Consider the following 24,383-nt stretch of genomic DNA (forward strand, 5'->3'; position numbering starts at 1 on the left):
CCAGTTTCCTTAGAATGCGTTTCTGTGGAAGCAAAATGTTTAACGAAGTATGTTAGGACTCACCCTGTCTGAGCACTCCTCTTCCCCTCTCATGATGGACATTTTAGGGTCGCATCTGGCGAACAAGAAAGGCCTTCTTTTCCAAGCTTGCCCATCCCCATCAGCATGAGCCTTGGGCGAGCTCATAGATCATCCTGGTTCTGTTCAGTGCCATGGGGCCTCGGGCCACTTCTCACTCCTCCCGGGCAAAAGGCATTTCACACCTGCCCCACCCCCCACCCCCAGGGAGGCCAGCTTGCGAGATGGCCCGGCTTCTCAGCCTGGCGCTCAGACAGCGGTCAGGCCCAGCGTTCGAGAACCCCCCCACCCCACCCCAGAGAGACAGGGCTAGGGTATCTCAGTTCGTCACCCGCATCTCCAGGAGGGTGACATGAGAAAGCTGAACCTTGGAAGTCACCAGTCGCCGGCTTGCCTCCTTGGAATAGGGATTAGGGCTGCATATAGACACTCTCCCCCAATCCCCCCCCCCCCCCACACACACCCCGCTCCACAGCCGCCTGGTGTAAATTGCAAAACCAAGTTTATTCGCGTGGCCTTGGCAAGAGCCTGGCTTCCGAAGGGAGTGGTCCCTCTTGAGGTTTGACTGAAATGGTGATGGGATTTTGGAACCTGTTGAGACAGTCGAATCCAGCCTCTTTTCTTATTTTCTGGCCTGGGCAGGATCTAACTCCAGCATACAGGTTTCGTTGGCGGTTGGTCCCGTGCCCTGTCCCTGTGGGTTTGGGGGAGAATTTTGTCACTGTCAAAAGGAATATTCAGGTTCTCTGGAGAGGAACATGGACAGCTGGGGAGTTCTGTCTTTCCAGTAGCTATACTATTAGATTTCAAAAGGCATTTTAATCCATTTATTTATTTTTCTAAGATTTTATTTATTTATTTGACAGAGTGCACCAGAGAGCACAAGCAAGGGGGAATGGCAAAGGGAGGGGGAGAAGCAGGCTCCCTGCCAAGTGGGTAGCCCAACACGGAACTTGACCCCAGGACTCTGGGATCATGACCTGAGCCAAAGGCAGATGCTTCACCGACTGAGCCACCCAGGCACCCTAAGTGCATTTTAACCGACAGCGATGGACCCAAGTTTTGTGGGAACTATAACTTCTGTCACTGGGGACCGGTGTAGGGAGAAGCTCTTCAGGAAGGAGGATGTGATGGGGCACCTGGGTGGCTCAGTGGATTCAGCTTCAGGGTCCTGGGATCAAGCCCTGCATCGGGCTCTCTGCTCAGTGGGGAGCCTTTCTCTGCCTGCCTCTCTGCCTACTTGTGATCTCTCTCTCTGTCTAATAAATAGAACAAATAAAATCTTTTGAAAAAAAAAAGGGAGGATGTGAAAACACCTTACTTTTGCAAATTTTATTGAAAAAACAAACAAACAAACAAGACCCTGTGAAAAACAGCGGCTGGGGCCCTTCGCAGAAGTCCCCCCCACCCCATCCCCAACCCCGCCCCGATGCAGAAAGGGGCCCTGGGATTTCATCCTTTCAGCAGACATGCTTCTGATGGTAAATTATCCCTGTGGCTTTTATTGGGCCTTGGAGACTTTGCTTTTCATTTTATCATGCTTTACCGGTCCAGACTGTGTTATTCTGGGTTTTATTTCCATTTTGAAGGTTATCTGGGAGTTTCAAGCATTTATGATTTGGGGGGGACGTGATATCTCCCTTTAATTCTTTCTAATTTTATGGGTTGTGATCCCAAGAATGTGGTTTTCAAAAAGCACTCCCTTATTTATGACCAGGTTAAGTACACATTCATTATTTCGTCTGTCTTCTGTGTACGCATGAAATAATGCCCGTTGTGTCTTTTGGAGGGATACGAGCTTTGTGTTGTAACTGCTAAATGAGGTGCGTTGATTTTGGGATTCACTTCACCTTGTCTTTAAATTGACTTTATCAGGGACTGCCTGGCTAGGAAGGAAGTCTAACTATTGCAACCTTCCTGTGTGGCCATGTTTTTAATCAGGTATCCAGAGACTTCAATAGTTTCTGCTTTATATTTCCTCTGCTTACTGTTAGGTCTTCTTTATAAACTGTCTGTTTTCATTATAATGTGGCTCTTTATCTAGCTTCATGCTTTTCATCTTAAGTTCTACGTTGTCAAGGGGCGCCTGGATGGCTCAGTCGGTTGAGGGTCCGACTCTTGATTTCCACTCAGGTCCGGATCTGAGGGTCATGGGATTGAGTCTCTTGTCCAGCTCCACGGAGAGCCTCCTTGAGATCCTCTCTCTCCTTCCCTTGTGTCTCTCCCTCTGCTTGTGCTCTCGCTCTCAAATTAAATACATAAAATCTAAAAAAGAAAATTCTATCTTGTTCAAGATTAGTTCTACCCTTACTTTCTTTCTTTTTATTTGCATTTGTCGGGTATCATTTTGCTATTCTTTGCTTTATGAATTTTTCCTTTGGAGCTAACTTTAAGTGATTTTCAGTAAACACTGTTGCAGTTTTATTATTTTTATTGTATATTTTTAATGTCAGAAATTGAGAGCTTCTCTAAAAGGGGAGCGTTCAGTCCATTGATACATCTTTTTTAAAGATTTGATTTATTTGCCAGAGAGAGAGCATGCACCAACAGGGGGAGTGGCAGGCAGAGGGAGGGGGGAAGCAGGCTCCCCACTGAGCAGAGATCCTGACGTTGGACTCAGTCCCAGGACCTTGGGATCATGACCTGAGCCGATGGCAGATGCTTAACCGACTGAGCCACCCAGATGCCCCGTGTCCATTCATAGAATTTAAAGTAACAACCATAAACTTGATTTTGTTTCATTGAAAAAATTTTTTCTTATTACTGGTTTTTTCTTTTTTCCTTATTTTTGCTGAGTTGATCATGTTGCTCTTTGTTCCTTTTTTTCCCTTCATCTGGAAGTTCTACCCTGCTTTTCCATCTAATTCATTGTCCCTTCATTCTTTTCTTTCTTTCTTTTTTTTTTTTTTTAAAGATTTTATTTGTTTACTTGACAGAGATCACAAGCAGGCAGAGAGGCAGGCAGAGAGAGAAGGAAGCAGGCTCCCTGCTGAGCAGAGATCTTGATGTGGGTTTGATCTAGGACCCTGAGACCATGACCTGACTGAAGGCAGAGGCTTAACCCACTGAGCCACCCAGGTGCCCCAAAATGAGCACTTTGAAATGCTTTTAAGAGTTCCCTCTGGTCTGTTTTAGGAGCCCCCTCCTTCACTTTACTCCCTCCCCTGTTAGATTCTCAGAGATGCTCCAGCCCTCGGTTTCAGGCTGTGAGCGCTGAGCCTTTCCAGATCCCACACATGCAAACATCACTTTGTAGCCCCATCGTGAGACCCGGCGGGGGTACGTGGTACATGGGCAGCAGGCTCTGCGGAGCACCCCGTCTTTCTTCTTTCTGTGCTCCTGCGTCTTGAGGTCTGGGTTCTGAATCTTCAGTGTTAGGTCAGAGTCCTTTCCAAGGGTGGGTGACACGCCCATCCCTCTGCAGAGGCACGGGTATTTCCTTGGACCGGAGCCTGGGTGGCCCCTTGGCTAGTTGGAGGACTCATTGGATTAGAATTCTTCCTCTCCAGTGTCTGTAGATGTCAGGGTTGCAGGTGAGAAGCCTTTTTTTTTTTTCCCTTCCTTCCTGAAAATCATTTGTTCTTTCTCACTGAAAGCATTTGCGAGTCTGTCTTTGACCTTGGAATTTGGAAATTGCACCTGTATGTGGCTAGGTCTGTGTTTTCGTTCATGTACAACCTACAACCTCCAGAGCCTGACCGTCTGCAGACACAGCTTTTCTTTAGGGAAACTGTTCTTTTAATTATCATCTGACTTTTCAAATTCCTGGTATTTGCCTGGTGGGCCCCCCTGGATCCATTTTCTGATTTAGCTTTTCCCTGTCATTTTTCTGTGTCATTTTGCTCTAAGGTGTGAGATGTTCCTTTCCCTTTATCTTTTCTGCCACTGATTTGAGTCTCAGCAGTGACCCTGTGGGCCTTCAATGCATTTACTGCGTTTTAAAACCTAGAAGACCTTTTTTCAGCCCTCTCTTGTCCTATACGTGAATCTCCCCGAGAGCTCTTTTTCTCTGTTCTTCCAGTGGCTCTGTTTCTTTGGGGCCCTGTTCTGTTGGTTCGCACGGTTCCGTTGATTCTATTTATTTATTTATTTATTTATTTGTGTGTGGGGTGTGTAGTGCACAAGTAGGGGGAGCAGTAGGCAGAAGGAGAAGCAGGCTCCCTGCCGACTAAGGAACCTAATGTGGGACTCCATCCCAGGACCTTGGGATCATGACCTGAGCCAAAGGCAGGCTGGCAACCAACTGAGCCACCCAGGTGTCCCGGTTCTGTTGATTCTTATTCTCTGACTCCCAGACCTCCTTCCATGGGTTGTTGTTGTTTTTTTGTTGTTTCTGCCCATTGTGGCTCCCTCATTCTTGGGAGTGATGGAAGGGTCAGTCAGCCTTGGCTCCCAAGGCAGCCCTTCCCCTTGCCAGCCTCATCCTCCTGGCCTAGTCACAGAGATGGAGGGGGCTCAGCCATGTATCTTGTCCTCACCCTCTAGGGGACCAGAGGACAGTCAGGGGGTCAGGCTTGCCCCAGGTTGCCTCTGCAACCAGAGATAATGAGGTCTCCAAATACAGATGGGGGCAGAAGATGAGAACCCTTAGTGGAGAGCCTCTTCTCCCTTGGTTATAGCCTTGGTGGTCTGTTTGCTGCTTTTCTGACCCACCAAGCTCACTAGTGCCACAGGGCCTTTGCACTTGCTGTTCCCAATGCCGGCATGCTATTTTCCCCCAGTCTCCACATGGCTTCTTCCTCTCTTTCCCTCAGGTCTCTCCTCACTCCTCTGTCGCTGACCACACTACACCCCCTCATTCTTTGTCATAGCTCTCAGCACTATATTCCACCATAGCAAACATTGTTGCTTTCTGGCAAACCCCCTTAGGGACAGGCACTTTGGGCTTTTTTTCCCACAGCTGTATTCCCAGCACCGGAAATAGCCCTTGGCACCCAGCAGGCTCTCATTACGTATCCCTTGACTGCGTCAGGGGGTGGCTCTAAGAGGCACAGTGGAAATCTTTGCACAGACTGAGACCAGTGGACCCGGAGGCTGGTCCTGTTTTATGGGACTAAGGATGGCTGGGTGGAACCCGCCCCTGCTCACAGCACGCATCAGGAGGTCAGACTGATGCTGATTTCATTAGCCGAGGAAACAGAGTCACAGGGGAACAGATAGGGCATTTCCTAGGGCAGCATCTGTCATTCCCAGAGGCATGGTGCAGGCGGGGGCTGTGCCCTCCAGTTGCCCGGCCACGGCCACCATCTGTGTGAGGAGGCCTCGTGGGACCTGGGAAGCCCATCAGGCAGGTTTCTATATCCTTCAGGAAGGACTTAACTACTTACGTCTTCCATGTGGCTTAAGGCTCTAGGCCCTTCCTGCTTCCCAAGCTGACCAAGTGTGAACAGGCCACAATTCCAGGGTGGGGAAGAGCCCTCACTTGGGCATCTCTGAACGCTACCTCTGCCTCCAGCTCCCGGTCTCCAGGAGGTCCCCCCAGGGACGAGCAGGAGCAGCTGCCTCCCCTCCCCCAGAAGGGAGAGCTCTGTGAACAGTAAGCATCAGCATGGGCTCTTTCTTGTCCCTTCTGTCTGTATACCACACCCACTGTGCCTCCCCTGCTGCCGTCTGGAGAAAGAGGAGGAAGGGCTCGCATGGGCATCTGCAGTCCCCGTGCAAGGGAGCTGCAGGGGTGACACGGGCCAGGCCCCCAGCCTTTCATCCAGGAAGAGGGGCCGCACTGCCAAACCACCTGCCAGGCTGCCAGCTGTGTCCTCTTGTCCTGAAAAGCTGAAAGTCACAGTTTTGTCCTCCAAATAAAAGCTTCCCTTTCTACCCTTCCCAGGGTTGTGGGCAAAAAACATGCATGTCTCAGACCCCAGGATGGGAACTTAATGGGGGGAGCAACAGGGTCCATCGAAATTGAAGCTGTAAGCTATTTTGGGCGACATTATGTTTCTTGCTGACCGATCTGAGGAAATGCTTTAAAGAAAATAATACCATGTGAAAAAAAAATTATTAAAAGCCACCAGAACGGTCCAGGGCAGGTAAAATTCCCCAGGAGCCTCAGATGCTGTCATACCCCTCCAGGCACCAGTGGGCACTGGGCTCTGCCTTCCCATCACCTCTTCCCCAGGAGCCAGCACTCCCTGAGCTTTCGCCGGTCCCCTGAGAACCCTGGGTCCCTCTGCCTCGAGTTCATCCCAGTTGGCTGTGCTGACAACAGGGGTGTTGTATGGAGGAGGGGTAGGGCTGATCTCATGCTCACCGGTGTGTGTGTCGGCTGTGGGCCAAAGGCTGTGTGGTTGACGTCAGATCTTCGAAATGCATGTGACTGTCCCTGCACCGTGTGGTTCGTGCGGGTGAAGCTTCCCCCCCTTCACAATGACAGGCATCTTGGACATCAAGCAGCAGGCTGAGCCCGGCTGTGGATGAGCCAAGGCAGTATAATGGTTCAGTGACCAATGACTGCGAGTTGCTTTACTTTTTGCATTTATTATGTTAAAATACACAGAACGAAGTTGATCCTTTTGACCATTTTAAGCACACATTTTGGGTGTTCGCATCCACGCCCGTGACTCTTTTCATCTTGTAGATCTGAAAGTCTGTCCATTTCACAGTAATGTGACACCCTCCCCTTCCCTTCGCCCTGGCCGCTACCTGTTCACTCTCTTTCTCTCTGGTTTCGACCCTTCTGAGCTCCTCATGCGGGGAAATCATGTTGGGACTGGCTGTGGAAGTTGCTCAATACTCCATCATATGAATTTCAGGATGGATTTTTTCTTTTTTTAAAGATTTTATTTATTTATTTGACAGAGATCACAAGTAGGCAGAAAGGCAGGCAGAGAGAGAAGGGGGGAAGCAGGCTCCCTGCTGAGCAGAGAGCCTGACGTGGGGCTCGATCCCAGGACCCTGAGATCATGACCTGAGCCAAAGGCAGAGGCCTTAACCCACTGAGCCACCCAGGCGCCCCTCAGGATGGACTTTTTTGATCTCCGTAAAAATCCCCATTGGGATTTTGATGGGGATTGGGCTGATGCTGTAGATCAGTTGCTTTGGGTAATATCATTTCAGCAATATTAAGCTTTTGAATCCATGAACATGGGATGTCTTTCATTTCTGTCTTTAACTTCTTTCTTCTTAATGTTTGTAGTGTTGTACAAGTCTTTCACCCCTTCAGTTAATTCCTAAGTATTTTATTCCTTTGATGCCATTGTCAAGGGAATTATTTTCATAACTGTTTCTTAAGAAAAAATATACAGCCATGGTTATCTGTGTATTCCCTTTAGAAACAGTAAGATTTAGGAAAGAATTAAGAAGAAAATCAACCACACACAGCATCCCAGCGCCCCCTTGGTGCCTTGTCACTTTAGTGTTTATTGCACACACATGTGCAAGTGGGATCACATGGTTTTTCTAGATTCTCATTTCATATCACACATCAAAAATGTGTTTCCAACTACAGACAGGTGCTGCGAAACACACAGGGAAGACAGTAAGTGGTAGCTCTGATAAAACTCAATGCGCATTTGATTTATTTTTCAGCCCAGGGTAGGATATCTGAGAGTCTCGCACTTGAAAAGTACAAGCACCTAGTTTGATCTGGAAGAGGAGGGACTTTTGCTGAGCATTCTGCTTTGTGCAAATACTCAGCTATAAATGAAAATGATGTTCTGCCGTAGGACTAGATTCCTCCAAGACTGGGCTTGACCTGGAGTCTGGGCTGTTTGGGCGTGTAGCTCCCTTTTTTGGCACTGGCTTGCCCAGTGGCTTCGAAGAGGTAAATGAATTCCATGGGACAGCAGGTGCACACATGAGTGCTCCCAAGAGCTAGAACCCTGGGGTCCTATGTGCTGATGTGTCCCCGACCCCAGTGCTGCCTGATGCATCAGAGATCTCAACCCATGTCTGGTCGACGCCAGGCATCATAGTCACTCAATGCACCTGGAGGGAAATTTGGGCACTGATGTTCTTGGTGTCTCTTTCAGGAGGGTTGACGTCCAAGCCTTTGGTACGGGGCATACGAGGTCGAAGCATCAGCATGAAGGAGCCCACCCCTTCCAGAGCCAAACAGGGGCCCTTCAAGACCATGCCCCTCCGATGGTCTTTTAGACCCAGGGAGAAACCCCTGGGTGCATCCGCTGAGCTGGTGGAGTACTTGGAGTCCAGGCGGAGGCCCCGATCCACGAGCCAGTCCATCGTGCCGCTGTTGACGGGTGCTGCCGGCGAGGATGTGAAGTCGGACGCTGCCAGCTCTGCTCAGGGCGAAGAGGGTGGGCGAGCCACTGAGAGGCCACCGGCTGGAATGCCCTGCCCCTCGAGCCACGCCAGCCCCTCTGCAGCCCCCGGAGTCCCAGATGGTCTGAACTCAAGGAAAGCCAAGGAACATGAAAGTCAGGAGATCAGGCTCCCCAGACAGTTTGACCTGCCCCTCATGGTGATGCCTTCAGTGGGGACTGAGAAACGAGCCCGGCCCGAGGGCCAGAAGACCGCGAACTGCAATGGAAGTAGCCAGGCAGGGAGCCACAGCAGGGTACCCTCCCCGACCAAGGAGCCTTTGGGCCCTGCGGTGTTACCTAGAAACATCACAGACAACCGCCAGAATACCTTAGCCAGGATGAGGGCCAGCGTGGAGGCCAGAGACCCTGAGGCAGACAGATTCCCACAGGGGACCCTCACCTTGCTGAGATCTGTGTTTTGGAAGAAAGAGCACAAGCATAACAGGGCGGAGGCGGCCCTCCGGGCATCCCCAGTGTCCCTGGCGAGCAGCAGGCTGAGCCCGGCTGTGGATGAGCACACCCGAGGCTCCTCGCCTTCCTTCCAGATCCGAGAGAGCCTGGCCAGGGTGTCCGCTAGCTGCCTGGAGAGGGACGTCTGGTCAGCACCCAGCTCTCTGCGCGTCCCTCGCAAAGCTGGCAGGCCCACGAGGGCCAGTGCCCTGGGCCCGTCACAGAGGACAGTTCCCGGGGACCACACTCCTGTTGGCACCTTGCAGAAGGTGAAATACCACACCCTTTCTTTAAGCCGGAAGAAAACATTACCTGAGTCCAGTTTTTGATGGTGTGTTCCAGTCCCCTCCACCCCAGCCCCCACCAAGCTGGTGAGCTCGAAACAGAGCAGCTGCAAGAAGCTTCTTTTGTGTCAAGAGTGGGCTTTCTGGAAGCCAGTTGTCTTGTGACCCCTGAAAATTTAAAAAAAAAAAAAAAAAAAATTTTTTTTTTTTTTGGTCCCCACCTCTAGATCTCCAACATAGCATGTCCAAATACCTTCCTGTACCGTTGGGTGCTTTCATACGCGTCAGCCACGAGATGGTGCTGTTGAGTCAACATTACCGGTTCAGGGCAAGAAGGGATTTGTTTCCCTAATTCCCCCGCCTGAGGACATACTGGGGAGAGAGATTGCAATGTGGCCCAGTTAGACAGCATCTAACCCTGCAGAGAAGCCTCGTAAATAGGAGCCTAAGACATCAAATCAGTTTTTGCCACAGGCTTCTCTTTCTCAAATCTCTAATGCTTCTCTGGGATAAAGCCTTCAAGATGCCAAAATCCGTCAGGCAGGATTCGGGGAGAGATGGAACAGAAGTGATTGAGATCATAGGAAGATATTTAATATATAGCAACATAATTGTATTACTGTTTTTCAAGTATTTAAAAAAAAAGAACTATTTTGATACTAGGAATAGAAGTTCTCTTTAAGAAAAAATTAAGTATGAGATCTATATACAGTTTTAATAAAAGCCCATTGGTGAAACATGCAGACGGCTCTCTGAGTTATTCACATTTAACAACTGATCTTTTTTTCCCCTCAAAGATTATAATTTTAAGTTATCTCTGCACCCAGTGTGAGACTCGAATCCACAACTCTTTGAGATCAAGAGCTGCCTGAGGCTGGCCAGGCACCCCTACCAGTGATCTTGTTCTGTTCCCGCTGTGCCGGCTTGGCTCCGTGCTGTCGATATCAAAGTAGTGACCTGAGTTGTGTCTGAAATTTTAAATAAATTGACTTTGCTCTCTTTAAAGAAATGGGAGTCCCCTCAAGTCTCTATCTGGAGGACTCGTACTTGCAAGGTCTGAGAGTCTGAGCCTTCCCCATACACTGGTAGCCGACCATCCCGTTTCCTTGAGCTTTACTCTCTCCTTTCTAGCTGCTCTGACAAATATCCCGTCACTAATTCTTACTGGGAAGCTGCTACGCCTGACCCTGGGTCTGTACTTAGTCTGTTTTCTAGAAATACTTCCTCTCCGATGGGAACCAGTTGTACAAGACATTAGACTCCAGAAATTAAGTTTTCTTCATACCTATCGTGTGACTCATTAGTATGTCTCAGCTACTTTTATTTTTTTCCTTAAGGAAGAAAGAAGGTTTTTTTTCCCCCCTAGTGAGAAAGACTTTTTTTTTTCAACATTTTATTTATTTTAGAGAGAGTGAGCAGGGGGAGGGGCAGAGAGAGAGGGAAATACTCAAGCAAACACCACTGAGTGCGGAGCCCAACCAGGGGCTCAATCCCATGACCCTGAGACCCTGAGATCATGACCTTAGCAGGAATCAAGTCAGATGCTTTAAACCACTGACCCAGCCAGGTGGCCCGAGAAAGACTGCTTTGAACCACAGTTCCAAAATAGGAAGAGCTGAGAGGACCCAGCCACTTGGCCCCACAGGGTGACATAGAGGCCAGTAGATCCGTGCGCTTGCATTTCAAAAGGCATCGAGGTTCTCAAGTGTGGAGTTGGCAAGTCTCTGGCAACATGCACCACACGTGTCGTCTTGGGCTCGGGGAGTCTGGGAATCCTGCTATTTCCAGTTCTTTCCTCCTCTGGTGGTGCTCATTTGTTATCTTTGGCTCCCATGCCCTTCTAAGGTCAGTCTCCCTTCCTCAGTCCTCTTGGGGATTGGGTGCTGACTCATGTGTACCCTCTTGGTTTCTCCCCTAGAAGGTCTCAACTTTTTGGGATCCCCTTGGATACCATGAGCAGGTCCCAAGTGTTAGTGGTGGTGTCCGTAATGCGTCACGGGCTGGAGCGTTTTCCCTGGATGCCAGACTTGGAGGTTTAGTAAGAGAAGATGACACATGGACCTTGGTAGCTATGTTTGCCATCCCAGGTCTTCCATGGGGATGCCCGAGACCCCTCGGTGTCCCCTTCCCTGAGCCTGCTTTTCCCTCTATAGGAACCTGGCAAGAAAGGCTGTGAGAATAAGTGGGAAAGGATTTTGATCTTTCCAGAATGAATTTCAATTTAATGGTTTTCCTTCCAGGAAAATTGGTCTGTTCTCCTTAAGCCTTGTTTTCTTATTCTTTAACAAGTGTGCGAAATTTCTGAGGGAAACCGAGCTGTAGCACCCTATTTTGGAAGTCACAGTTAATGTAAATTGGACAAAGTTGGAGGCATTGACTCCAACTGATGGGTTCATCGACTCCAATTGATGGGTTCCTGTGAGCTTTATCGATCCTTCAAACATCCTCTCCAGACCCCAATTTTCTGAGTGGACAATGTAAGAGTCTCGGGGCACTTGGGTGGCTCATTTGATTAAGTGTCCAACTCTTGATTTGGGCTCAGGTCATGATGATCTCAGAGTTGTGGGATTGAGCCCTGCATCTGCGCTTAGTGCAGAATCTGTTTGAGATTCCCTCCCCCGCCCCCTCTGCCCCTCAACTTGTGCTCTTTCTCTCTCTACAGTAAGTAAATCTTTTAAATAAAAAGGGGTCTCTAATGAGAGCCCTACTCTGAATAGGTTAAGAAGGTGTGTGTAATCGCTGCATTCATGGTAGAAATAGGCTAGTCACACTCCCTTCCGAGTCCCGGTCTCTGAGCTGTGCAGAAAAGGACTCTAGACTGACACCTGCCTGCGGCAAATCAGCCCCACCAAAGAAACAACGCCAAGGTGGTCAAAGAAACACGGGGTCGGAGGGGCCCCAGCTCCAAACCTAGGTGTGGAGAATTCGAAATAACTCCCCCTGTAAAGATCCACTTCTGGCTCTCTATTGCTGAATTCTGAAATGTTCTCCCATCTGTGGCTGTCTGTTATGATGCCGTAGATGAACGTTCATCTTCGTGACCCTGTCTGGACCCCAGATACCTCGACAGTGACACCCGCATCACTTGTGACATCATGACGAGGTCACAATAGAGCCCGGGGGTCGACATCCTGAAGGTTTCTGTGGTCACATGTTTTCCTGCAGTCCCCTATCGGACACAAACATAACAGGCTGTGGTGCAGGACCAAGACGGGCTCGGTGTCTTTGACAGGATGGAGGATGAAGATTAAGGGTAATTCCACTCTGACCAGAGCACTGCGGTTGGGGATTCTCACTTAGAGAACACGAGACTTTGGACCGATTGGAGGACCGGACGGACCTGAGTCACTTCTCAGATGGTCTGAGCAGCCAGTCGGGGGCCCCAGCCGGACATTGAACCAGATCCTCCGTGACCCGGGACCTGAGTCTTGACTTACCCTGAGAGACCAGACCCTGGTGCCGGGCTGCCTGGCGTTCCCAGCCCCTGTCTGGCTGTTTGAGTTTAGGAAGTTAGTTTTGCTCTGCTGTGGTTTGAGTTCCTTCTCTGTGAAGTGAGGATAACAACAGCACAGGATCCGTCGGGTGGTTGAGGGTACAGAGGGAGCTAGTTAGCAAACATTAGTTAATCCCTGTTACAAGGACTCTGAGCTGCCGGGAGACGATCCCAGTCAGTCGTGCTCTGAGAACCAGAGGTCCTCCTAGTCCTCGGAACAAGCTGGTTTACAGTATCGGAGGGTGACAGAGGGTACATCCCAAGAGGGCTAGCAGGAGACATTCACAGGCCAGGTAAATACTTGCATTGACGTATAATCGATTCTGGAGGTTTGAAAACCTGTTCCACTGCCTTAGAAATGGACTAAAGTTGACTCCGTTTTTAGAGATCCTGGAACTTCACCTGTCTGCCGTTCCAGCCCATTCAGGGGCCATATTTATTTTTGTCCCTGGCCGAACCCAGGCAGTTCTTACCCGGGGAGTGTTCCAAACCGAGATGTTGACGAGTCCGCTGGCAAATCTGTGAGATATACCAGGAGTCATGCTCCTGAAATCTCTGTGACGTTACCCAAAATTCTACTTTCTTTCAGGGGGTTCAACCCTACGTGCCGGGTCATGGCCAGCAGGTGCTATTCAAGCAAAGGACTTCCAGACATAGTCGTTTCCTGTCCTTCTCGCCACATCCCAGAATTCCCCCTGATAGGCTGGATCTGAATGGACTGGCGTGCAGGTGCCTGGGGCATCCTGGTGGCTGGGGCCGTGTCACACACTCCTTCATCAGACCTAGGCAGCCAAGCTACACAGACTGAGCATGCCCTCACCCTCCAGAAGGAAGTGCAGGTGCTCTTGGCCTAAGATGGGAATCCTGGCAGACGGATCAGCTCAAGGCCCTTGCCGTGGGCCCCCGGAATATTGCTCTCTTACTCCATTTACTTTCCACCTGAGCCAACACCTCTGTTTCTTCTCCCCTTCTACCTTTTCCTTCTCCCCTTCTTCCCATGTCTTTGCTCATTGATCAAGGGCCCTCCAATTCGGTCCAGCGAGCACATGAACAGCCCCATTAATGTCTAAATCACAGGGGTGGGAGAGATCAAATTTAAAGAACATTCCACTGTCAAAAAAGTGGTCTGACCCATCTGTCAGGTAGTGACACACTCTTTTCTCCATCCCTAGATGGGAAGTACAAATAGAGTTGTGCAAGTGACCAACAGCCTTTTTGTAGAGGACCCAAGTTCAAATTCAGAGTTTGCTATTAATTAGGCCTCATGGCCTGTGTATGGATGTCTTGCCCCCGCGGCAACCTCACAAAGTTGACCCCACAACTTCATCTTTTTTCAGGAGCTGAGGACGATGCCACCTCAAATAGAAGCATCCACAGCAGCCTCAAGGCAGGTCTCTGACCCTCAAGTGCAGTGGAAATACGGTAAGCTGCCTCTTGGGGAAGCTTTGCCAAAACGAGTTCCTTCGAGATTCTTCTGCAGATAAAGGCAGCTCAGAGGAAGGCATAGTTAGGTAAAGGGAAGAGGCTCACGATATGGGGGAAAAGTAGCAGGGCTTACAGACAGCATCGAGGAGTCGAAGAACGACTCAAGAGAGCTTCAACCGGAAACATGGCTGGTCTGAGTTTTAGAACCAGTCACACACTGACCAACGAAGCCTCAAGCCAGTCACTTCATCTCCCTGGTCTGACTGTGGTTATATGCAAAATCCAGAAGGAGGTCCTTGCAATGGGAAGGGTCCTTCAAACTCTGATAATTCTTTGATGGCACTGGAAAATGGTTCTGGAGCCAAACTTTCTGGAGTCTGTGACCAGATCTGTTCTTTACCAGATTTGCAGTTTGGGCATATCCCTCCCCTGTAGCTCGAGGATGATGGTGGAGCATCACGGATGGCGTACCCCGCGGGGTTATTGTAAGGATCATACTTTTTTGAAAGAGCCACGAGAGTGCCTAGCCCATAAAAATGCTACGCGGGTCTTTGTTTTTATTATGCCTCTTACCTTCTCATCGAGGTGAGCTTCATAAGACCTAAGGCAAGATTTAGAAAGTTCAGGATGCAGGAAAATAGTTCAGCTGGGGACACGTGCTCAGTGGACAGGCTTCAGTTGTGGCAAGGGGGACATAGGACGTACTTAATTCTCTCTTAAAATTGAGGGAGCCCTTCTCCTCAGCTCCCCACCAGGACCCTGTGTCTCCAGGAAGGATGAAAGGAGACGACTCCTCGACTTGCTGTCTGTGTGCCCAGCATCTTCTGCTGGGTCCCAGAGTGACAGAACCATACCTGTGCTCGGTCCCCGATCTTGTTGCCATGCGTTGTGGGAGCCCAGCCAGGAGACAGAAACCACAGGGGAATTCAGACAAGTTTAATATAGAGAAATATACTGCCTGGCAAAATTTGATGGGAATGTGGCCTCGAGGGTATGCAGGAAAGCTGCTCTCAGGAGGGGCCCCCCGGGAGGCACACCAGTGCAACCTCCAGAGGGGGTGCTGAGGAAGGCTCTTGGGGGCTGCTGGCTACCACGCATACCCAGCACTGAGAAGACATCTATGTGCTAAGAGAACCAGCAAGAACTAGAAGGAGAAGTCCCTTCTTTCCGCAACACCTCTCCAATGTCCTCTGCTGACAAAACTTAGCGTCATGCCAGCTGGAAAAAGAGATTTTAGAAGGTCCAAATGCCTGTTCAGAGCAGATAATGAAGTGTGCATTAGAAGGCAATGTGTTGATAACTGGTACCAGCTGTGTTTTTCCCAGTCCCATGTTCTGGATTCTTCTGGATGAGCAGGGCACCTGTCATGGGTCCTATCTTTATGCAGGTGCCCTTCCCCTAACCCTGCAAAGGCTTAAGGAGACCCTATGGGCATGAACTCCAGGCTCTGTGCATTTCCAGTCCCCTGAGCTGTTCAGTTCCCGCCCACGTCTGGTTTTCAACTTCATTTCCATTACCAGCACCTACGGTGCTTCACTGCGAACATTGTAACACCTTACAACTTTCACCGTTTTCTTTATGTCTGCTGTGGGGACTGGAGTTGACCCAGAAGTACCAGGCACCACAGTGAACCATTGCACGCATCCACAGGGACACACGCGGACACGGGTGGGATATTTGACACCTTTTCATTTGCAAATCCACAATGTGGTTTTGTAAATAAAATCGCAGATAGGATCCCTGTTAACATCATCTTGTAGGTAACTTGATAGTGGGAAGGGGCCTCGTACATTTGATCGTCGTAAAAGAACAATAAACACCATTAGGAAAAAATCAGAGGACGCCTAGGGGGGCTCAGTCGGTTAAGCATCTGCCTTTGGCTCAGGTCATTGATTCCAGGGTCTTGGGATGGAGCCTCGAGTCCATCGCAGCTCATCGGGGAGCCTGTTTCTCCCTCTCCCTGCTGCTCTGCCTGCTTGTGCTCTCTCTCTGTCCAAATCAATCAGTGAATCAATCTTAAAAAAAAAAAAAAAAAAAAAAGAGACAAGTGAGAAGGAGCACCGATCTTGGAGTAGTGCAGACAGGGTAGGCGGGGCAAAGACCCACATATGGGGTCTTCATCGGCCACCGCTCCTCCCGCCCTTCCCCGTGCTCTCCTCCCCAATTCCCAAACACGGAGGCGCTCTCACACCCCTTGCCCTTCGCCATTCTCTCTTTCTGGAACACACTTCCCCCCTCCACCTGGAAGATGCCCATGCAGGCTTCAAGCCTCAACTCAGCCGTGACCTCACCTTGGGGAGCCCTCTGGACACCCCGGCCGGCACCTGGCTCCTCTGTATGCTTGGGTTCCTACAGAACTTCGTTCGGGATGGCCCATGAGACCCTCAGAGCTCGAAAGTAGGAGCTGTATGTGCATCTCACCTGCCTGCATGGCTTAACGTAGTCAAGCTCCTTAAGCAACAGAAGGCCAGAAAGTAAAAGCCTGGACATCCCTTACCCTCGCCGGGCCTCAGACCAGGGTGGTCAGAGTGGTCCCTGTGAAACTGCTCAGGACAGTCTCCTCCTGGACACTCTGGAACCTTCTCTGAGTCAATCCCCGGTGGCCAGGGATGGGCCTCCCCCTTCCACCCCGCAGAGGCCAGCCGCCTGACATGCTGAATTTTCTCTGCAAGCCCACAGCCTGGGGTCCCTCTTTGTTTCCCAGGACAGGAGGACGACACTGTAGACTCGAGCACTGTAGACTCGAGCACTGGAGCACAGTCAGGACTGAGCTCCCTGGCGCCCTCACCAGGAAGGAGAGGGAGCACTGAGGCTGAGCGCGTCTGTGGACTACTTCGAAAAATCCAGAAGCCCGTTAAGGGCAATGCAAGCCTGTCAGGGGTCTCCGACATCCTGAATGGGGCCCATGCTCAGCCTTAAAGTAGTGTCTTAGAAAGGGCACATGATCTGGGGGGGAGAGAGTCTCCCCATGATGGAGGGAGCGGAAAATAGTGCTTTCATAACCAAGTGGGGGCAAAAGACGACCATTTGGGAAAGCATCTTCAGTATTTTATTTTATTATTTTTAAAAAACATTTATTTTAGGGGGACAGAGTGCGAGTGGTGGGAGGGAGAGAATCTCAAGCCGGCTCCCCTGCTGAGCCTGGTGCCCGACGCAGGGCTCCATCTCACGACCTGAGATCATGACCTGAGCTGAAACCAAGAGTCCAGTGCTCAAACGACTGAGTCACACAGCTGCCCTACATCTCCAGTGTTTTAAATGTGTATTTGCAAATTGGAAAGAGGCTTGCAAGCTAGGAATGGTATATAGATTCTCAACCGCGGAGACTGTGCCCTAAACACTCAGATCGGGTTTTCATGAAATCTAATCCCACTCACTTAAACCTAAATTTCACAGAGAGGTAGAGGAAGACTTTCATGTATATCTAAATGTGTTGAAAGATTGGAAAACCCGATTTTGGGGGCCAAAGTTTCTCCTGCCTTCTCTGTCCCATCTGAGGTGTGAGGAGTATCTTTGAACCCCGGAGGGCAGCCCCAGACTTTGGGAGGTGGAGGGAGGCAGCCACATTCTCCAGGGGCCTGTTGAACCATGCATGTTGTAGTCTAGGGACAAGAAGGCCTTTCATCCACATGTAATTTTTTTTCCCCTGCAGCGGGGCCCAGGATGTCAGAGGATGGGGGGAAGAGGGAAGGTATGGCTTGGTGGCCATGGCATCAGCAACGTAGATTCCCCGGTCACCCAGGCTCGAAAGTCCTCAATGAGGCAGAGGGCTGTGCCCCCACCGCCCCGCCCCAGGTACAGAGCCCGGGGCCACGCCGCCTCCTGGCCTCACAGATGCCTGAGCCCCCGGGAGCACTGGATGCTGTACACAGCGGAGGCCGTGGGATCTGCTGCGTGCTAGCTCCCATGTCCCAAATCCCTGGAACCTGAGACCACTCCCTCACATGGCAGAAGGGAGTTTACAGGGAAAAATGTGAGTCAGTTAAGGACAGAGAGGTGGGGGGATCCCCTGGATGATGGGCGTGGTCCCCGCTGTCAAGCCCAAGGTCCTAAGGAGACACAGGCAGAGGATGGTCCAAGTCAGAGACAGAAGACAGTGAGGATGGTGACAAGGTCTGGAGAGGCAGACTTTCCGGGGTGACAAGCAGCTGGTCCACAACACAGAACTGAAGCCGACTTTCCGAATAGTTTTATTTGAATGAAGAATATTGTTGTTACTGATGTTTAAACATTCAAATCAGGTGAGTCAAAATCCTACCAGTCTCTATTGAAATACCTATGGCCCTGAGTGGTCAGTCACTTACCCTGTGTTGATATTTTTCCGATCTGAGATGCTCCTTGCTCAGTGTGGGTGTGTGAGCGAGCGAGAGAGAGAGAGAGAGAGAGAGAGTAAATGTGTACGTGTGTATCTATATGTAGTAGTGTATTTGTTTATGGCCGTCTGTCTAGTAAATGGATTTTTTTTTTTTACAACATACAAGCTTCAGACACTCAGTATTTTGAAGAGTCCTGAATGCCAACATGAGGCATTTAGGTTTGGTTTTTTAAAAAGATTTTATTTATTTATTTGACAGACAGAGATCACAAGTAGGCATAGAGGCAGGCAGAGAAAAGAAGAAGCAGGCTCCCCGCAGAGCAGAGAGCCCGATGTGGGGCTCGATCCCAGGACCCTGGGATCATGGCCTAAGCCGAAGGCAGAGGCTTTAACCCACTGAGCCACCCAGGTGCCCCTTAGATTTGATTTTTTAAATGAATGGGGATCGGGGCATCTGGGTGGCTCAGTCAATTAAGCATCTGACTTCAGCTTAGGTCATGATCTCAGGGTCCTGGAATCGAGCCCCACATTGGGCTTTCTGCTCAATAGGGAGCCTACTTCTCCCTCTCCCTCCATACTCTCTTTCAAGTAAGTAAATACAATCTTAAAAAAAAAAAAAAAAAGAATCAGGGACTTGGGAAAAATTTGAATACAAGTAAGACATGGGAAAAGTCTCAGGACTTATGAAGATACTGCACTGACCATAAAAACACCACCCTCAGCAAATAACCCTAGGCCAGTTGGCAGAGTGTAACTTGGGTGATCTTTTCTGTTTTCCAGAAAGCCAACACAGCGCAAGGACCGGGACAGAATCAGGGTGAGATGTGGAGCACTGGATTGGTGGCAAGGGACCTAAAGCCTATATTTTTTCTTTTAAAATATAAGTACTATACTTATAGAAAGCCAAGAATTACAGAAAAGTAAAAAGATAGGGGGGAAATCACTTTTTGATAGGAAGTTTGGTTTCTAGGGCTGTTTTCCTCATGATTGATCAATTCTCTCAAAGGAATTCTTTGGCTGGTTAACCGAAAAGCTATTTCAAAATTATTTCATTATAGGGATGCCTGGGCGGCTCAGTCAGTTAAATGTCTGCCCTTTGCTCAGGTCTTGATCTCAGAGTCCTGGGATCGAGCCCCACTCGATCCTGCTCAGTGGGGGGTCTGCTTCTCGCCCTTCCTCTCCCTCTGCCTCTCTCCCCCTGCTCAGGCTCTCCCTCTGTCTCAAATAAATAAAATCTTAAGAAAAAGAAATTAATTAAAAATCAAGTGTTTTTAAAAAAATGTCTTCATTAAAGACTAATAGATCTTTTGATGGGTTAATAAATGTTTATTGCCTTCCATTTGCAAGGTACGGGGATACTGTCATCCACACGTTGTGATTCCTTAAGTATAATTCTGTATTATGTAATTATCATATTTTGAGCAGTTGTTTTGCTTTAAAATGACATAGTATATTTACAAACTGTATACAATCTAAGTGAATCAGCCCCTTCCTCCTGGCCCTATGTGAATCTCATCACCCTCCCCAGAAGTAACTCTTGTCATCTGTTTGGAATGTTTCCTTCCGCATCTCTCTTATGCATTGCTTTTATAGGAAAAAGCATGTAATTTTGGTCCGTTTGTGTGTTCCCACAATTGCTTTTCTGCAACTTGCTTCTGTAGTTCAACAGTAGGGCTGGGGTATGTTTCCCTATTGGTGTGGATGGACACACCTCCTTCCTTCCAACTCGTGCTCTGTGCGCTATAGGGCTCAGGTACCTGTGAGTTTTTAAACCCCTACTGATGGACATTTCCTTTTATCCCAGTGATTCTGATGTGTTTGTAGTCATAATCATGGTTAAGTTCTTTTTTTTTTTGAAAACAAAAATATCTTTTATTAATGTGTACCCACAAACGAAACTAGTCACAAAGAGTCCCTCATACTATCATGTACTCATAAAATTATAAGATAATCACTAAGGTGATTAGCAATTAGTGAAAAGATTGGTTCTGTTACTCCTTAAAGACGTGCAGAATTTCTCAAGTTTAAATATCTTACTTACACCAGTGTCCTAAAGTCCCAAGATAGACTGTGGAAAATGGAACCTCAATTGTCTTGAAGGATTGAAAACAAAACTCAATACATTCTACAAGATGGATATACTCACAGGAGGGAATTAAGTATTAACTAAATACCTCCCCTTCCTCCCTTCTCACCTATTCATCCTCTACAATACACATTTTTCTACAGCATAAAATTAGCCAAATGACCAAGTATCAACTTTTCCAAAAAAGATACATTACTCCTGCTCTCCACAAAAAAGTACCCTATAGCAAAAAACATATGAATGCAACACACTGAAATTATTTACTGAGCACTAAGGCTAAATCTATTATTGCAAACTCGACCAAAAAAAAAAAAAGAAAAGGCAAAGATAAAACCCAAAAAGCTCTTTGCATTTCTGTAGTGTTTTCCACTTTCCAAAGACTAGAAGTAACAGGTCGTTGGAATTACTGCTACACATCAATACAATTATGGGAATAATTATGCAAGATAAGATTAGAAAATGCCAGCAACAAGATTCACCCTAATGTCATCCAGTGTTTCTGTTAAGAGGTAAGACTAGAATTCAGGTCCTAGTCCTAATTCTGTGTACCACCTCCTTCCCCACATGTTCTTACATACTGTTTCACGGAATGTTACTGGGTAGGCTGGTAGTCACTGTGCTCATGGGTTTCAAGTAAGTTTTGGAAATGCTGGGTAACATGAACCAGACTCTCAGAACTTTTAATGTGCCATCATAAATCTCCAAGAAGGGTATGGAGAATAGAGCTGTCAGAAATTCAAAGTGCCAGTCACAGAGCAAAGGACAAATGTATATGTGCAGGAAAGGCGGGGACTGGGTGCCGGGGAAGGGGATGGTAATAGCACCATTTAATGGGGCCCTGACCATGGAGGAATGCCATCCAGTGTTGCCAGGTCTTTCCAGAGAAGCTACAAATCTAGGCTTTAATCTGAAATCTCCATGTTTATCATGTTATTTTGAATTTAAAAGAAAAACACTACAGTTTAAACAATAAATTTCTTGGGCCAGATCATTTGGAAAATCCAATATAACATGTTTAAAAATCCTATTTGCCCATATAACCTTTATTTGGAGGTCCTATCCATGTCCTAGAACCCCACAGACCAAAGCCAAAGATGTTGTCTTCCTCCTCTCTCTCTGCCTGCCTCTCTGCCTGCTTGTGATCTGTCTGTCGAATAAATAAATAAAATCTTAAAAAAAAAAAAAAGAAATAAACAAACATCCTGCCCTCCTAGACCACTATGGAGTAACTCTGAACCCTAAGCAGGACTTCTTTCAAGGTCTACTCAGATTGAAATTAATACCCAGCCTCCTTAACTGTTCATGTAGCAAAGCTTCTAGTGACTAAAGATATCCTCACCATTAGCCTTTGCTTAACTCTTAGAAAAACCAAAAATTTAACTGAACCGTGAAAGAAAGGAATAGTACTGGAACTGTTTTTACTATTTAAAAAAACACCCTTCATCTTTCCAGAACTGTAAAAAATTAAAGTTACCTGAGGACAATTTAGAATATTGATTGAAACTAGTAACATTCTCAAACAACACTGTTACCTTTGCAAAATAACTTTTCTAAAGCGGGAAGCCTTTTAAACTTCTCCCTCTTTTTCTTCTATTTCTTTTAGCCTTTTCCCTTTTTTTCTTCTATTTATTTCTGCCCTGCCTCATTCTAAAAATTAGTTCAGAGAGCATGACAATCATGTATACAAATGCTTGGAACTGTGGAACTGGTGTAGCAGAAATAGCATGCAATAAATCACCGGGGCAACTGATTTTCTTTCCCTGGTATCTACTTGGTCCACTCCCTACCCTAGTTTCTTCTAACTGCTAAAACACCCACCCCGGGTCCAGGGAAAACCTTTTTAATACTGTGTATTTCCAGAGCCATGCGAAATCAGATTGACCTGTAGTGGTGAAATCATATTCACTTCTATTTCCCCATGGGGGAAATAAACACCTGTGTACCCCTGTGATTTGAAAGCCTCGGCAAACCTAAGAAATGTTAACATTTGGAGTTACAACGTAAAAAACAAGAGATTATCACAAAACTGCTTCCAAGTGAAGTCCTTTAAGTCCCACATCAGATCTTCTGATTTTAACTGCTAGTCTGCTTTTCTTGACCGCTTTGGTGACCAAAGTGGTAGCTCTTCCCTCACTGGTGAGCATTCTTGATGGAGATAAGGTTCATATGATCCAAAGAGAATATGTAATTATAACGTGTTCACATTTGGGAGAAATAGTGAATTAAGTTTTAGCATAAAAAATTAGGACTCTATGGCCAATGAGGGTGACTATACACAGATGAACCAGGCACTCTACCCAATATAACTGACATGTTGGACTATCATTGGAAATTAACTGAAAAATCATTCTAGGGCTTACAAGAACTCTGACATGGTGGTATCTTGTCATTGTCTCCCTCAGTTAAGGATATAAATCCTTAGAGGGCCACTGGGTCTTAATCCATGACATAAACATTGTCCTCAATAATGTAGATATTGTCTTCTGCTCGGATGCCCACTTTGGCTGCACTTTGCAAAGCTCCAGTCCGAGGGTCGTTCATGCAAGCCATGCTACAGAAAGAACAACACGAGTCTTTTAGGAAAAGCAGACCACCTCTAAAGGATGACAGCACATTCATGTAGATGCAGGCAAGGTTGGGTATCTGCAACGCCCAGAGCCTTTAGTTGTTCCAGCTTGTTTCTTACGCAGACATATTTTTTGGTAATCACGAAGACCAGCATGGTGAACAATACCGCAGCAGTAACGCAAATGCCGATGTACAGTCCCTTACTGGTGGTCGTCCACGGATTCTGTGCCAGCGACACATGTTTGATTGCTATGCCAAAGGCCATCTGAAGACTGTGTCACGGTGCCATTCCCATCGGTGGGGCAGGAGTACAATGGTGAACCGGTGGGCTGTCTTGTGCTCCTTTCCCGTGGCCCAGTAGGCTGGGTTCCTGCTGTCTGCAGGGCAGAGGATGAAGTAGTTTCTGGCTTGAGGTTCTGCGTGAGTGCTGGCGTTGAAGAAGTAGAGGTAAAGACCCTAGGTGACCTTGGAACACTGGTGACCTCAGCTGGCTTTATCTCCAGTGACAGGGTGCGTTTCATATCATTGAACCACCCCTTGTGCTCAACACGGCAACAGTAGAGACCACGGTCAGTCTGGGCCACATTCTCTATGGTCAAAGATACGTTCCCTCTTAAAATGCTTCCCTTTAGCTTATAACATGGGTGCTTCCGAACAGTGACATGGGATCCATTAGTCCAGACCACTTCATCGGAGCAACGGGACATGGGACATGCCCCTCGACCCCAGCACATGGTAGTGACTCCAGGGGCTGTTGACTAGGTGCAGGGCAGCGTGATGGAGTGACCCACCACGCCAATCACTTGAGTGTAAGAAACTACAGCATCCCTCAGAAGTAGCAGGAGGCCTGAGATGGCTACCCAAGGTTACATGATGGTTATGGCCTACAGGTACGCCAGGACGGAGTTTTCCAGCTCCTCTGGTGGTCTCCATGGTTAAGTTCTTTAACGCAGGTCTTTTTTCCTCGTCCTTGTATATTTCTTCAGCTAGGTCTTGCCATCTGTCTTTTATTTATTTGCAAATATTTTATAGAAATATAGATTTTAGAAAATAGAAATATAGATTTTAGAAATACAGATTTTAAAAAAGATTTTTAATTTTATTGCTATGGAAATACATCTTTTTCTCTATTACACTTTAAGTAGCTTTGATATTATTTTTTTGTTTGTTTGTTTTCTTTTTAGTGGATCTTGTATCTGGTCAGTTTGTTGACTATCATTTATTTTATTAGTTTTTTCCTCTTAGTAATGTCAGTTTGTCTCTCCCAGTTTAACATTCCTACTTCTTCTTAATTTTCTTATTTTACTGTACCCGTTAGGACAAGCAGTGTCCTGCATATTTGTACTGGGAAAGGCTGGCATTCTAGTCAAGTTAATGACTTTAACCTTTCAACCTTTTAGGTATAAGTATTGTAAATATCCTT

At 47.7% G+C, this 24,383-nt stretch overlaps 1 protein-coding gene, 1 long non-coding RNA gene and 1 pseudogene across 3 annotated transcripts in view; 2 read left to right on the top strand and 1 right to left on the bottom strand.

Annotated features, from left to right (window-relative positions):
• Window positions 1–9,814, top strand: part of USP43 (ubiquitin specific peptidase 43) — a 51,404-nt gene extending 41,590 nt beyond the window's left edge. For both annotated transcript variants that reach the window (XM_004760172.3, XM_013060280.2), the window contains exon 15: window positions 8,049–9,814. In XM_004760172.3, the coding sequence (XP_004760229.3) occupies window positions 8,049–9,118 (1,070 nt within the window). In that variant the 3' untranslated portion in view covers window positions 9,119–9,814. The remainder of the gene's footprint in view (window positions 1–8,048) is intronic.
• Window positions 9,815–11,745: 1,931 nt separating this feature from the next.
• LOC101680600 lies at window positions 11,746–19,402 on the top strand. Its single transcript, XR_200031.3, has 4 exons — window positions 11,746–12,326; window positions 13,156–13,295; window positions 13,904–13,988; window positions 19,087–19,402. It is a non-coding gene; the product is annotated as an uncharacterized LOC101680600 (long non-coding RNA).
• Window positions 19,403–22,772: 3,370 nt separating this feature from the next.
• Window positions 22,773–23,832, bottom strand: LOC101680801 (annotated as a pseudogene).
• Between the last annotated feature and the right edge of the window lie 551 nt (window positions 23,833–24,383).

This window comes from Mustela putorius, unplaced genomic scaffold (assembly GCF_011764305.1).
Source record: "Mustela putorius furo isolate JIRA1106 unplaced genomic scaffold, ASM1176430v1.1 tig00000695_pilon_pilon_pilon, whole genome shotgun sequence".
In the NCBI taxonomy this organism is placed as follows: domain Eukaryota; kingdom Metazoa; phylum Chordata; class Mammalia; order Carnivora; family Mustelidae; genus Mustela; species Mustela putorius.